The 16,535-nt window shown below is 35.9% G+C and overlaps 1 protein-coding gene across 1 annotated transcript in view; it reads right to left on the minus strand.

The window, feature by feature from the left end:
• LOC115521006 (integrin subunit beta 3 binding protein) overlaps positions 1-16,535 on the minus strand; it is a 72,065-nt gene that overhangs the window by 12,742 nt on the left and 42,788 nt on the right. Inside the window, exons 5-7 of the mRNA XM_030325878.2 lie at positions 3,667-3,745; positions 3,131-3,227; positions 2,628-2,687 (exon numbers count right to left, since the gene is read on the minus strand). Of these exons, the coding sequence (XP_030181738.1) occupies positions 2,628-2,687; positions 3,131-3,227; positions 3,667-3,745 (236 nt within the window). The remainder of the gene's footprint in view (positions 1-2,627; positions 2,688-3,130; positions 3,228-3,666; positions 3,746-16,535) is intronic.

Below are 16,535 nucleotides of genomic sequence, written 5' to 3' on the forward strand. Positions count from 1 at the left end.
CTGTCAGTACAGCTGGGTACATGGGTTCGAACCCATGAAATGTGAGATCATGACCTGAGCCAAAGTCAGACGCTTAACCAACTGAGCCACCCAGACGCCCCTGTTCTTATTTTCATTCAGTACCTAATAAAACAAATCCCATACATATTATGGGAGTTGTTTTTATATTATATAATTTCTAATATTATGAATATTCCCAAAACATTTTAAAATTTAAACAATTCTAGATAATAGCATAGTAAAAGAAAGGAGTACATTAGAAATTTCTATAAAAAGCTGAAGGCTTGATCCCTAAATAAGGAATGTATATACAAAGCAAATTAGTTTCACATGCCAAAGCACTAGCAAAGTCCTTGTAAATGAATGTGTAAATAAAAGGGGTTAAAAATTAACTCAGCAAAAAAAGTTATACACGTATAAAGATATATATACATATATATACATATGAAAGTATATATGTATATGTATATATATGTATATATATGTATATATGTACATATATGTATATATGTATATGTATATATATGTATATACGTGTATAACTTTCATATGTATATATATGTATGTGTTGGTGTGTATCATCTTTAATCAAAAACAAAATAAAACCACCAAAATAAAAAAAATATATATTACGAACCAGAGAGAGAAAGAAAAACACTCAGTAAAAATACTCAAACTCATATTATAAAAAAAGTAATCTTCAAAAGATTTTTCAGACAACAATACTTTTAAAAAATTAGTTATGGGGCGCCTGGGTGGCGCAGTCGGTTAAGCGTCCGACTTCAGCCAGGTCACGATCTCGCAGTCCGTGAGTTCGAGCCCCGCGTCGGGCTCTGGGCTGATGGCTCAGAGCCTGGAGCCTGTTTCCGATTCTGTGTCTCCCTCTCTCTCTGCCCCTCGCCCGTTCATGCTCTGTCTCTCTCTGTCCCAAAAATAAATAAACGTTGAAAAAAAAAAATTAAAAAATAAATAAATAAATAAAAAATTAGTTAAAAGGCTAACGAAGATTTGAATAAACTCAGGAAATATAAAGAGCTAAAGCAGCTCTTGCCAAGAAACAGAAACAGAAGATGACATATATTGTGATATATATAGATATAAAATATATATCTATATACATAGCTACTACATATTTTATGTATCTAAATTCAGTTTTCATTTACACCACAACAAATATTCAATTCTTATTAGAAATTTTAAAACATGATTTAGTCACAGGATCTCCTTTATACATGAACAAACACTTGGCCCTTAGGGAAGGCCTGGTAAAGGGCAAGTCAGTTTTAATCCCTAAAATACTAGAAAATAGTTTTAAGGCTGGTCATGTATATACACAAAGAATTGGTATATACTAGATAACTGAAAGGAGACAACTTTTTACCACATGTCTTAATAAATGTCTTAAATGTTCAGGGAGGGAAAAAATACTTTTGGAAAAATTTTTTCCCATTATTAAAATGATGATTCACTTATTTATTCTACAACTTTCCCTTCCTCATTTCTCAAAACTTGGTGAAAGCCAACTATGTAAAGCCTAATTCTAGCCAATTCTAGAAAATTACAGATTAAAAAAAAATATTCATACCACTGGCACAGAATATAAAGAAGAGAGATTTCCTCTAGATGGGAAATAATAATCATTACAATTTCCCATTATGATCCTCTAAAATTTCTCATGTTAAAGGAGACTAAAACCACTGAAATCCAGTTACACATTATAATCAAGTTTCACAGTATAGGAGGGAAGAGACCTCAAGTCTTTTCTAAGAGCTGCTTTCATGTTCTTAAATTCTTGCGATCACGGCGGAAGTTAGCTGCTCAACTGAAAGGCTCAGGAAGCCTGCTCAGCTCTCTTCCCACATGAGTTCTGGAGGAGTACTGCCAGGGCTCTTGCCCTGTATTAATTACCCAGGTGGCCTCGGAAGTAAGCAGCAGGGAATCCCAACAGTTCCCGCGGCAGTCTCACCACAGACTTGTTAAAGATCCTAAATAATCCTAAATATAGTCTCATATACTAGATTGGCTGAAGTAGTTTCAGTTATGCCTCATACGTTTGCAGGGATTGCAAAATGGCATTGATGTCAGTAATATTAAAATGATCCTTCTTAAGTTGGTCTAAAGGTTTTAATATTTTATAGTCCACGATCATTTTGCTTACTGAGGTATGGATATGCATGTGTTATGGGAAAACCTGCTAATTTCGTTTCCCATACTGTGAAATGCTCAGAGGCATATAGGTTCACAGTAGATCAAACATCATTAATACTCTGAAAGTTTTCAGAACACTGGTTACTGAGTAACTTTTTATGCAATGTATAATCCTAATTCAACACCAAAAATTGTTATATATTAATGCATTGTTGCCCCTATTTGTCTGTATTCTCAAGAACTTTTAATAAAAAGACCAAATTTAAATCTTAAACTGAAAATTGTATTTCAAAATATATTTTAAAAGTTTAATCATCAGGGAAGTTATCATAGTCTGCCAAATCCAGTATAAGGTTTTTCAAATGGGGTTCATGATTTTTTAGAAGATCACATTAAAAAAGGGCTCATGATGATTGGTTTTAAATGGCGAAATGAGATGAAAGGATCTTTTTTTTATAAATTAAAACACAACTCTTTACCTTTGTTGGGAGGTCCTGAACTCTTCTTTTCAAAGAGTTTTTGTTTTGTTACTTTTGTCACTAAAAAAAAAAAAATCCCATGTTAAGAACTAACGTGGAATGCAAATAATTTCTCATCTTAGAAACACTTAATGAAAAAAAATAATTTTAAGTAATACACATAGATTTCAAGTACAAAATGCAATACCTTATTATATCTTCCTTAAATAATGAGCACCAAATTTTTAAAAAGCCTGATATTCATTTGCAAAGGCATATTCTTTCCCTTCATATTCAGCAAGAATCCCTGAAATAACATATCGTGGTAAAAGATATATGGCTTCTGATTTTCTAAATAATATTTTCAATACATGTCCAGTAGTGCCATAGATAAAAAAGTCTATCAGATTTAAATATGGGAAAAACTATTAGGCTTATCTCTAAAATTAAGAATATTAGAATACATATATAAGTTTACAAATAAGGAATGGAGATGTCATTGAAAACTCATGAATTTTTCTTACTTAGTTCTTTCGTTTTCTGCATTTCTTTTTGTAAGAAGAAACATGACATACGGGAGATACCAATGAGCTTTCCAAGCTCTCTACTGCCCTCCAAAGCCTAAAAGAAAGACATCTTAAATGAGTTAAGTTCTCTACAAATACAACATTGCTGACAAGTCTAGTAAAAATACAGTTTACTGTTTCTTTCATCTGAAAAACTTGAATTCTGTGGTAGGAAGTTTAGCTTTTTTTCTGGTAGGTCAACTACTGCAAGCTTTAAAATGCCTGAATAAAAATAATTTATTAAAAACACTAAACATGATCCACAAATTTACTTTTAAATGTGAAAAAGCCAGATCTTACTAAAATATTATGGTTAATTAATGTTCATATAAGAAAAGAAATTCCTACATAAAAAGTAACTAGACATATTCCCTGTAAGTTCTTTCCTGGATTGGATTCTCCAATTTAGGGCTTCTTTCCTATCTTCTTTTTTCAAATGGGGTAGGAGATATATGAAAAATTATACATCTCAAAAGAAAAAAAAAAAAGCAAACCTGTATACTACTTAAATTTTGCATTATTTCCAGGATTTCTTCTGATGATTTTTCAACTTGAGACAGCAACACCATGAATCTATAAATGAAAAAATATACATATTTAGCAAGATCAGCATTTAAACACAGCACGTCATTTTCACAGCTTTAATTCTTTTTAGGAGATCTTAGGTTCATTTTTCTAATTCTTTTCTTTAAAAAGCAGTAGAAGATGTAAATGTTCCTCCATCATTCTTTCATCCCTTTACAAACACAGTGTATGTGACCAATCACCCTGTCTTTGGGATTTTCGCTGAGCAGTGGGAGAGGATGTGAAGATGTGGTTAGTTGGCTTGCTCCCTTCTCAAAGTGAACACTAATACACCATCGAAATCTGTGAGTCAGTGTTACCCAGTAATTTTTGTAATAGGAAAAGAAGTTTTACGGTTTTCATATATTTCAGTGTGAAAAAGATTACAAAGGCACTCTATTAAATTTGGAAACAAAGAAAACTTCACTTGTAATCCTATCTACTGAACCTATCTCTAGTTAGCATGCTACCATACTGGAAAAATTCCCTTAGGTTTTTGTTTTTGTTTTTTTTAATTTCTATAACTTTATATCATACTTTCTGCCCTTAATATAATATTACATATTTGTTTTTGGCCACATCACCCATATGTTTATAATTTAAAGGCTGCACAATATTGTACCTAGTAAACATACCAAAATGATTTAACCATTCCCTTGTTCTTGCAGTTTTAGTGTCTTTTCCAATTTTTATATAGTCTCATAGCTGTATATGATAATCTACATCAGTGCAGTCTAATAGAAATAAAATGTAAGCCACATATGTAATTTAAAGTTTTCTAGTAGCCACAATAAAAGAAGTAAAAAGAAATAAGTGAACTTAATTTTAATACTATATTTTATTTAACCAATATATCCAAAGTATTATCATTTCAACATGTAATCAATAAAAATTATTCATATTTTATGCTTTTTTTTTTCAATATATGAAGTTTATTGTCAAATTGGTTTCCGTACAACACCCAGTGCTCATCCCAAAAGGTGCCCTCCTCAATACCCATCACCCACCCTCCCCTCCCTCCCATCCCCCATCAACCCGCAGTTTGTTCTCAGGTTTTAAGAGTCTCTTATGCTTTGGCTCTCTCCCACTCTAACCTCTTTTTTTTTTTTTTTTTCCTTCCCCTGTCCCATGGGTTTTGTTAAGTTTCTTAGGATCCACATAAGAGTGAAACCATATGGTATCTGTCTTTCTCTGTATGGCTTATTTCACTTAGCATAACACTCTCCAGTTCCATCCACGTTGCTACAAAGGGCCATATTTCATTCTTTCTCATTGCCACGTAGTATTCCATCGTGTATATAAACCACAATTTCTTTATCCATTCATCAGTTGCTGGACATTTAGGCTCTTTCCATCATTTGGCTATTGTTGAGAGTGCTGCTATAAACTTTGGGGTACAAATGCCCCTATGCGTCAGCACTCCCGTATCCCTTGGGTAAATTCCTAGCAGTGCTATTGCTGGGTCATAGGGTAGGTCTATTTTTAATTTTTTGAGGAACCTCCACACTGTTTTCCAGAGTGGCTGCACCAATTTGCATTCCCACCAACAGTGCAAGAGGGTTCCCGTTTCTCCACATCCTCTCCATTATGCTTTTTTTCAAAATCCGGTATGTACTTTATATTCATAGCACATCTCATTTCAGACTAGTCACATTTCAAATGCTCATTAGCCATGTGTGGCTGGCTAGTGACTACTGTTTCAGAGACCACAAATCTATACTATTGATTTTATGAGAGAAACTAGAAATTCTATTTAAATGCTTTTCAAAATCACATCAGTGTTATCTATTAACATTTCTGTGCTATTACAAATAAGACAAATATGTTAAATTTTCATACAGGATGAATAGGTACAGTATGTTTCAACCAAGTAAAATAGATTAAGTATGCAAACAAGGAATGGAGAGACAGTTATTTATGCAAAAGCTAAAACTTACGTAAGGAAAATGAGAGAGCATGTGTACGTCAGTAGGGCATGGGCAGAGAGAGAGGGAGAGAGAATCCAGGCAGAGCCCGACTTGGGGCTCAAACCCATGAACTGTGTGAGATCATGACCTGAGCTGAGATTAAGAGTCAGATGCTCAACTAACTGAGCCACCAAGGTGCCCCTATTATTATGTACTTTCAATTAAAAGTCACTTGTCTGAGGCCTTGCTTGCTTACCACCTGAACTTCAGTTGGAGAGAGTGTCATAAAGGAATTCCAGCCCCTTCCACTGAGCTCCGAGAGTCTGAAGGAGCAAGAGGTTTTAAATGATGCCCATTCAGGGCTGGGAACCTCCAGACTCTCCTACATTATACCAACGATCACCAACTACCTCAGGGGGCTATAGCTGAGGCAAATGCGTTACTTCGCTATGAGAAGCAATCCTAAGGGTTCTTTACCTTGCATTCTTTTCCTGGGAGGACTGAAGTGACGGAGCCTCTCTACACTGTCTTACCATACTTTAAGGAACTGATGATATTCCCTGTTGACCCTCATGGAATTGTGTGGGGGTGGGTCCTGCAGCGTTGCCATCTTGAATGACTCCAAGAAGCTTTGTTCAGATAAAGATGTGAATGGTGCCCCCAGGAGTTGTGCAATGTAGCATCCCAAAAAGACCTGTTAGCAATTCTCTCTCAAGTTAAGATATTATTGAGGGGCTCAGCTAAGCAAACTGTTATTGACAGCCTTGGAGAGCTGAAGGAACTGAGTATCAAATATCTGGGGAAACTGTTTTTTAAGATATCCTTCACATGCGTAAGCTGCTTTTGGAGGGAAACTTGTCTTCACTGCAAGACCAAGTAAACTGGTGGACACTATTATTTTATTTTTTATTCCCATTTATTTATTCCCATTATTTTATTTTTTTTAATTTAAATTTAATTTAATTTTTAGGTAATGTGGCTAAGCTCATATGTGGCTCAAACTCATGACCCTGAGATCGAGAATCACATGCTTCACTGACTGAGCCAGTTAGGTGACTCCCCTCTTTATTTTAATCTCTTTTCCTCTCCTCCTCCTCCTTTTACTTCTTCCTAAATGAAATCAGCTCCTCCCATCTTGATGGCAACCAGTTTCTTAGAATGGGTACGCACACACGCGCGTGCGCGCGCACACACACACACACACACACACACTTCAAATCATCATGTTATACACTTTAAATACATACAATTTTATTTGTTAATTATACTTCAATAAGGCTGGGGATAATTACAAATAGAAAAAAGAAGGTTAATTACTCAGCCCGTTAACCTTCTGCCACACACATGTCCTTCTAATGTGCAATCCTGGATTTCCTACCTATTTGTTTTCTTCATTTTCTGGACTAAGCTATGAACGCTATCAAAATTTTACAGCAGTATTGATGGTCAATATTATAAGTACATATATGATTTACTGGGTCCCTGATGCTGCTTAACTCTCTTTTACTTAATTTAACAAATACTCTTTTTTTTTTTCACAAATCAAAAAAATGCTCAAAATAATTGTCTGATACAGTCTCTACTCTTCAATACCGAAATTAAACTCTTATATTCAGATTTCTGCCTTACTACTCTACCGACACTCTCAAAGGCCACAAATGAACTTTTAATTAATTCCATTACTAAAAACTGATATCAAAGTCACTACCTGTAAGAGACCGTTTTTGTATAAAATCTCAAGAAACCTGCAAGTTATGTGAACGTTAAAGGGACAAAATCCCAAGCACCTGGGTGGCTTAATCGGTTAAGCATCTGACTTTGGCTCAGGCTGTGATCTCATGGCTCGCGAGTTCGAGCCCTATGTCAGGCTCTGTGCTGACAGCTCAGAGCCTGGAGCCCGCTTTGGATTCTGTGTCCCTCTCTCTCTGCCCTTCCTCTGGTTGCGCTCTGTCTCTCTCTAAAAGGAAAGGAAAAAAAAAAGGGACAAAATCCTCAGGTTTTTCTTTACCCTCCTAATACTTCCTATGTCTTATACAGAAAAAGGTAAATAGGTCACAGAACCTCTATTTATCTAATTAATTCTATTTATCTAAACTGATTATTTTGGATGACAGCTGGACTGTAATAATGAAATATATTACTAAATTTTTTTTGAGCTCTTTCTAAAGTCAAAACACTATACTTGTTACTTTATATGCTACAAGCTATATCTTAACCTTTAAAATAACTCTCTGCGGTAAATATTATCTCCATTTTACAGATAAGGAAACCAAAACACAAATTATTTAATTATTCAGGGTTAAACAATAAGGAACATAGTCAATGTGCATTCTTTGGGATTTTCTTTTTTTTTTTTTACATATATTTTTTAAATCTAAATTTTAGTTAACATGCAGTGTAGTACTGGTTTCAGGAGAATTCAGTGATTCATCACTTATATACAACACACAGTGCTCATCACAAGTGCCCTCTTTAGTACCCATCACCCAGTTAGCCCATCCCCCATCTACCTTTCCTCCAGCAACCCTCGGTTTGTTCTATGTATTTAGGAGTCTCTTATGGTTTGCCTCCCTGTTGTCTTATTTTTCCTTCCCTTCCGCTATGTTCATCTGTTTTCTTTCTTAAATTTCACATGAGTGAAATTACACCGTATGTCTTTTTTGACTGACCTATTTCGCTTAGCATAATATATTCTAGCTCCATCCACATCATTGCAAATGGCAAGATTACAGTGTTTTTGATGGCCGAGTGATATTCCATTACACACTCGCACGCGCGTGCACACACACACACACATCTTCTTTATCTATTCTTCAGTCAGTGGATATTTGGGCTCTCCCCATAGTTTGGCTATTGTTGATAATGCTGCTGTAAACACTGGGGTGCGTGTTTCTCTTCAAATCTGTATTTTTGTATCCTTTGGGTGGATACCTAATAGTGCAATTGCTGGATTGTAGGGTAGTTCTAGCTTTAGTTTCTTGAGGCACCTCCATATTGCTCTCAAGAGTGGCTGCACCAGTTTGCATTCCCACCAACAGCGCAAGAGGGTTCCCCTTTTCTCTCCATCCTCACCAACACTTACTCTTTCCTATGTTGTTAATTTTAGCCATTCTGACAGGCGTGAGGTGGTAATCTCATTATGGTTCTGATTTGTATTTTCCTGATGATAAGTGATGTTGGGCATCTTTTCATGTGTCTGCTAGCCATCTGGATGTCTTTGGAAAAGTGTCTATTCATGTCTTCTGCCCATTTTTTTTTTCTTTTAAGTTTATTTATTTATTTTGAGGGAGAGCATGTGCACGAGTGGGGGAGGGGCAGAGAGAGGGAGAGGGAAAGAATCCCAAGCAGGCTTTGATGCAGGGCTTGAACCCACAAACTGTGTGATCACGACCTGAACCGAAATCAAGAGTTAGATGCTTAAGCGCCCCTTCTGCCCATTTCTCAACTGAGTTATTTGTTTTTTGGGTGTTAAGTTTGGTAAGTTCTTTATAGATTTTTGATACTAACCCCCTATCTGTTATGTCATTCCCAAATATCTTCTCCCATTCCATAGGCTGCCTTTTAGTTTTGTTGATTGTTTCCTTGCTGTGCAGAGGCTTTTTATCTTGATGAAGTCCCAACAGTTTGCTTTTGTTTCCCTTGTCTTTGGGGATGTGTCTGGTAAGAAGTTGCTGTGGCCAACGTCAAAGAGGTTGCTGCCTGTGTCCTCCTCTAGGATTTTGATGGTTTCCTGTCTCACATTTAGGTCTTTCATCCATTTTGAATTTATTTGCATGTATGGTGTAAGAAAGTGGTCTAGTTTCATTCTTCTGCATGTCGCCGTCCAGTTTTCTCAACACCATTTGTTGAAGAGACTGTCTTTTTCCATTGGATATTCTTCCCTGCTTTGTCCAAGATTAGTTGACCATATAGCTGTGGGTCCATTTCTGGATTTTCTATTTTGTTCCATTCATCTACATGTCTATTTTTGTGCCAGGACTGTACTCTCTCGATGACTACAGCTTTGTAATATAGCTTGAAATCTGGAATCGATGCCTCCAGTTTTGTTTTTTCAGGATTGCTTTTGCTATTCAGGGTCTTTTGTGGTTCCATACATTTTGTGGTTGCATAAATTTTAGGACTGTTTGTTCTAGCTCTCTGAAAAATGCTGGTGGTATTTTTTTTAAGTTTATTATTTATTTTGAAAGAGAGAGAGAGAGAGACAGAGAGGGAGGGAGGGGAAGGGGCAGAGAGAGAGAGAGACAGAGAGAGAGAGAGGGAATTCCAAGCAGCTCTGCACGCAGCCTGATTTGGGTCTTGAACCCATGAACCATGAGATCACGACCTGAACCAAAATCAAGAGTCAGACTCTTAACTGACTGAGCCATCCAGGAGCCCCACTGTTGGTATTTTGGTAGGGATTGCATTAAATGTATAATGTGTAGATTGCTTTGGGTAGTACAGACATCTTAACAATGTCTGTTCTTCCTATCTATGAGCACGGAATGTTTTTCCATTTCTTTGTGTCCTCTTCAATTTCTTTCATAAGTGTTGTATAGTTTTCAGAGTATAGATCTTTTACCACTTTACTTAGGTTTATTCCTAGGTACCTTATTGTTGTCTGCAAATAGAGATAGTTTTATTTCTTCCTTTCCAAATGGATGCCTTTGTTTTCTTCCTTTCTTTCTTCATTCCCTCCCTCCTTTTCTTCCTTCCCTCTAATTGCTCTGATTAGAATTGCCAGTAAAATGTTGAACACCAGTGGTGAAAATGGGCATGGCTATCTTGTTACTGATCTTTGGGGAAAATTTTTCATTCTTCCATGTCAAAAATTTTAAACAGCTGAAAAATAAGTCTCTTAATAAATATACAGAATATAGGCATAACTTTATTTTTATTTTTAAGTTTTTGATAAGCATTTTCTTTTTTTTTTTTTAAGTTTATTTTATTGAGAGAGAGGGAAAGAGAATCCCTTAGAGCAGGCTCCAAACTGTCAGCCCAGAGCCCGACACAGGGCTTGAACCCACAAACCATGAAATCATGACCTGAGCCTAAATCAAGAGTCAGATGCTTAACCAACTGAACCATTCAGGCATCCCTCCTTGATAAGCATTTTCAACTAACTCACCCCTAGAGATCCTGATTTAAGCAGAAAGTGATTCATAACTCAGATTCCTGTTGCATGACTGAATACTTAAAACACAGTAAAGAGAAACTCAGACATAGAATTCTGAACAGTGGCTACCTGTCACAGTTAATTGTATACAAAACACACAAATAGAAAACCCAGTTCTGGCAAAATTCATTACAATGATAAAGGTTTTATTTGAATTAGTATGGAATTTTTTTAAATGTTTATTTATTTTGACAGAGAGAGAGAGAGAGACAGCATAAGCAGGGAGGGACAGAGAGAGAGAGAGAGAAAGAAAGGACAGAGAGAGTCCCAAGCAGGCTCCACGCTCAGTGCAGAGCACAATGTGGGGCTCGAGCCCACAAACCATGAGATCATGACCTGAGCCGAAATCAAGTATTGGACGCTTAACTGACTGAGCCACCTAGGTGCCCTGAATTTTTTTTTTTTAAATCTAAAAAATTACCTTTATGTCTACAAGAGAATAAACCAGTGGTTAAAAATAAGCTTTATACAATAGGAGGGATTTTTGTGGTGATGGGAATGTCCCGTATCTTGACTGTGGTGGCAGATACTTGAAACTGGATGTGATAAAGTTACATAGAACTAAACACACACACACACACACACACACACACACACACACACACACACATACACAGAGTACATGTGAAACTTGAGAAATCTGAATAAAAATCAGTGGATTGTGGCAATGTCAATTTCCTGGTTGTGATACTGTCCTACAGTTTTGCAAGATGTTATCATGTCAGGAAAGGGGGAAAAGGGTACACATGATCTCTATGTTTCACTTCTCACAGTAGCATGCCAATCTACAGGCTGAAAATAAGAAGTTTAATGGAAATAAATGCTACAAAAGGATGGTCACCATTACTGCATTTTCAGAGCAATGACAGTAGGCAGCAGCAAACTGCCAAGAGGAAGAAAAGCCAATGGCAGTGAATTATATAATATATTTTCCTTTCAGCATATAAAGGATATGGAAGTTCACATAAAATAGTAATGTGTAGGTGGTTGTTTATAAATGAGCTTTATTGACATGTCACTAATGGCTTGTTTTCTGTGGAAAAACATTTAAACCTAGAACATGGAACCATATTTTCCTATTGGAAGAATTCTTATGTTTTAAACTTGCTAAGTTGATTAACAGGGTGTCATTTGAGGACAAATACATAACTGAAAAACAAAAAGCATACACAAGTATACATGGTATGCCATCTTTGTATGAAATGAGAAATCAGAAAAAAGAAATGAAAGGACTTAATTTTATAAAAATAAACATAGCAGGGGCGCCTGAGTGGCGCAGTCGGTTAAGCGTCCGACTTCAGCCAGGTCACGATCTCGCGGTCCGGGAGTTCGAGCCCCGCGTCAGGCTCTGGGCTGATGGCTCAGAGCCTGGAGCCTGTTTCCGATTCTGTGTCTCCCTCTCTCTCTGCCCCTCCCCCATTCATGCTCTGTCTCTCTCTGTCCCAAAAATAAATAAACGTTGAGAAAAAAATAAAAAAAAAAAATAAACATAGCAAAGGTAAACCAGAAACTAATGAATTTGGTTACCTACAGGGAGTAGGTAGAAAGAATGGGGCAGGGAATGACACTTCTCTGAACATACTTTTTTGTAAAGTTTTGGCTTTTGGAACATATTAATGTTTTACAGAGTTAAAGAGTGAAATTAAATAAAAAAAGATGAGAATATTTAAATTGAGTACAAACAGAAACAAGAGAACCTAACCACTTGAAATGAATAACTAACTCTTCAAACAAACAACTAATCCAAGTAATGTGGAGAAAAAGGAACCTTTGTGTGCTCCTGGTGGGGATGCACACTGGTGCAGCCACTGTAGAAAACAGTGTTTTTGGAAGTTCTTCAAAAAGTTAAAAATAGAACTATCCTAGTATCTGGTAATCGCACCACTGGGTATTTACCCGCCCCCCCCCCACATAAAAAAACACTAATTCAAAGGGATACATGCAGTTTTATGTTTATTACAGCACTATTTACAATAGTCAAATTATGGAAGCAGCCCAAGTGTCCAGTGACTGATGAATGGATAAAGATGTACATACACATATACATACAGTGGAATATTACTCAGCCATAAAAAAGAATGAAATCTTGCCATTTGTAACAACATGGATGGGGCTAGAGAGTATAATGCTAAGTAAAATAAGTTAGTCTGAGAAAGACAGATACTGTATGATTTCACTCATATGTGGAATTTAAGAAACAAAACAAATGAGCAAAGGAAAAAAAGAGAAACCAAGAAACAGACTCTTATCTATAGAGAACAAATTGATGGTTATCAGAGGGGAGGTGGGTGGGGGGATGGGTGAAATAGGTGATAGGGATTAAAGAGTACACTTATCATGATGAGCACTGAGTATTATATAGAATTCTTGAATTGCTATATTGTACACCTGAAACTAATAAAACACTGTATGTTAACTATTCTGGAATTAAAATAAAAAAAAACTTAAAGAACTAATCCAAGTAGTTTTAGAACAGTAATTTGACTATATACTGCCAACAGTATTATTAGTTGTCTTATTAAAGACAACAAAAGATTGCAAACAAATCTTGAGTGCTTTGCAGTTTTGTTTTTAGTAGTGCTATGAGTGCAGGAATTCTGAAACTATTTTGTGTATGTGATAAGAATGAGCAAATGTGAAAATATATTGCTGCTGTTAGGAACCAAAGATCTAATGTTTGAGAAGAGGTGAGAATATGGAAAGAGGGAAGGCAAGGAAAAAACCTTTATCACTATGAACTCATGAATTTCAAAAAGGTCGACTAATAGAAGGAAGGAAGGAGTTAGAAAATCACCACAGTATAACCACCTTAGTAAAAACTAAGTAAGGTAGACTATCTTCCCAGTGTGGGTGGGCATCATTCAATCTGTTGAGGGGCTAAATAGAACAAAAGTGGAGGAAGGGGGGATTGGTGCCCTGCTTGCCTGCCTGAATTGGGACACTGCTCTTTTCCTGCTCTTGAACTAGGATTTATACCATCAGCTCTCCTGATTATCAGGCCTTTGGACTTGAACTAGAATCACACTGCTGGCTTTCTTGGGTCTCAGGCTTGCAGATGGTAGATGGTAAGACTTAGCCTCTATAATTTTATGAGCCAATTCTTCATAATCAATGTATCTCTATATATGCAAGTATTTATATATATATATATATACACACATATATATCTCATTATCAATACATTTTAATTAAGAATTATATCTATACCATTTTATTATCTTTAAATATTATATTTTATTAATACTGTATTATTATTATATTCTTACATATATATGTATCTGCTATTGGTTCTGTTTCTCTGGACAACCCTAACCTACACAATTGCCAAAACAAAATATAAAATGCTATGATCATTTAATATTGATGTACAAAAGTGAAATGTTCAATTTAATTTAAGATTAAAAAAAACCCCAAGTCTTTAGAATGGCTTTACAGGGTAATAAAAGAAATTTAAACAAGTGGAATAAATGAAGAACCCATTACTAAAGCTGGTAAATGGCTTTACTGACTAGGATTGAATAATTTTATGAGTGGAAAAAACAATCAGCAAGCCATCATTTTTATCTAATGAAAAATATCTTGGCTTGTCCTTAAGTTCACTAATTTTAGTATCAAGTCATGGAGTACTATACGTAAATAACAGCGATCTTTAGAAATTAAAAATATAGGCAAATTCCTAAGTGAACCTTAACAAGGGTTCTTGTTCCTCCCTTGCTACTTGAAAGCCCACCGCTATGAGAGCTGTTGTTAAAAATCTGGATATAAGCAAATTGATGGGTTCAGAAAAATAAGGAAGGGAAGAAAGTATAAAAAGTTAGAGTAGCTTAAGAGGAGCTGATTGGGAGGAAAGCAAAGGTAAGTTTGGCTTCTTATGTGGTATTGCTGTTGTTTCAAAACATTTCCTCCTTCACTGCCTACTTTTATTCCTAAGTTTGTTACACTTTATATAATTATATCAGAAATTGATTTGGTTTCACAGGTATCTGCTTTCAAAATAAGATTATACATGATTCAAAAACTGTTACTTGCCACTTGCTCTCACTGTATGTCCTTTTGGACAATTTGAGATTTTTACATCTGTGTATCTTGCCAATTTAAAAAGACATTAAATAAGTTAAACAAAAAGAGAATGCTTGTCTCTCAATATCTAGTTGAGATTGATTTCACTGAGGAAATGGGAACTTTGCTTAGGGAAAGGAAGGAGTAGTAATTTACAACAAAAATATTTGTGGCACAGGGTACATGAAAAGATTTGGAGCTGGGGGAACATGGCTAGGAAAAGCAGCTAGTAAAAACAGATTAAAGGGGTACAATAACGTACGAGATGCCAAACAAAGAAAATTTCTTTGAGAAACTCTTCCCTTTGTCCTTGCTGTACTCTAAATGGCATTCAATTTTTGTATATTTTAACCTAGACTAATACTATAGTTCAGCTACATTATGAAAAAATAGACTTCTGGGGTTATAACCACATATTACAACACCGTTTGTATGGAAAATGCATTCTAAATTCCACTCAAATGATTTAAAAAACATTTTGAAACATACCTTATAACCTTTTTCTAAGTTTGGAAAGGTATGCTAACTTACAACATAAGACCATAAGCTCCCAAAGGGTAGAAACTTCATCTTCTTCATCTTTACCCATCCATCACATTGTGTGGCACACAGACGATATAGCTGAAAGGGTAAATGAGCTGAACATATGAACTACTTTGAAAATTTAACCCCCTATTCTGCTTAATTCAATTTTTCCAGCCTCACTGGATAGATGTAAGTATTCTTTCCAGAACATATGTGGAAAGTAGATTTTTGTAGATAATATCTTCATTCAAGGCAACACTGGCTGGCCAATATGAAAACAGCTGGATGCTGGCATATAGGTCCCCTAGGTTCCTCCGGATCCCTTACTCTGCTGGCTTCATTCATTGTGTTCCTAGCTCTTGAGCCAGATCTTTGTTAGGCATTATGTTCCCAGACAATGTATTACTTTTCCACCTACGTAAAATCTGAAAAGGGCATTTTCCTCAGTTTTACCTTAAGCTAGTCTCTTATTCATGGGCTTGGAAACTGGGCTCAATGAGTATTAAAATTAAGATATCAGATACCATGATCACATGAACACTGTAAAATACACCACAAAGTATTTTCTTCTTTGAAAAGAATACTTAGGGATGCCTGGGTGGCTCAGTCAGTTAAATGTCAGGTAATAATCTCATGGCTTGTGAGTTCCAATCTCACACCAGGCTCTCTGCTGTCAGTGCAGAGCCTGCTTCAGATCCTCTGTCTCCCTCTCTCTCTGCCCCTACCATGCTCGGGCACGCACTTTTGTGCATGCTATCAAAAATAAATAAACATTAAAAAAAGAAAAGAAGAATACTTCAACTCAGATATAAACTTTTTTAATTTCTGCAAATAAGTTATTTCTCTTACATTATTACTTTTACAAATATGACCCTTTTCTTTCAAGACACATGTGTGTGTGGCACAAAAACAGACACTCAGATCAATGGAACAGAATAGAAAACCCAGAAATGGACCCACAAATGTATGGGCAACTAATATTTGACAAAGTAGGAAAGAATATCCAATGGAATAAAGACAGTCTCTTCAGCAAGTGGTGCTGGGAAAACTGGACAGCGACATGCAGAACAATGAACCTGGACCACTTTCTTATACCATACACAAAAATAAACTCAAAATGAATGAAAGACCTAAATGTAAGACAGGAAGCCAT

The sequence above is a fragment of the Lynx canadensis genome, chromosome C1, assembly GCF_007474595.2.
Source record: "Lynx canadensis isolate LIC74 chromosome C1, mLynCan4.pri.v2, whole genome shotgun sequence".
NCBI lineage: Eukaryota > Metazoa > Chordata > Mammalia > Carnivora > Felidae > Lynx > Lynx canadensis.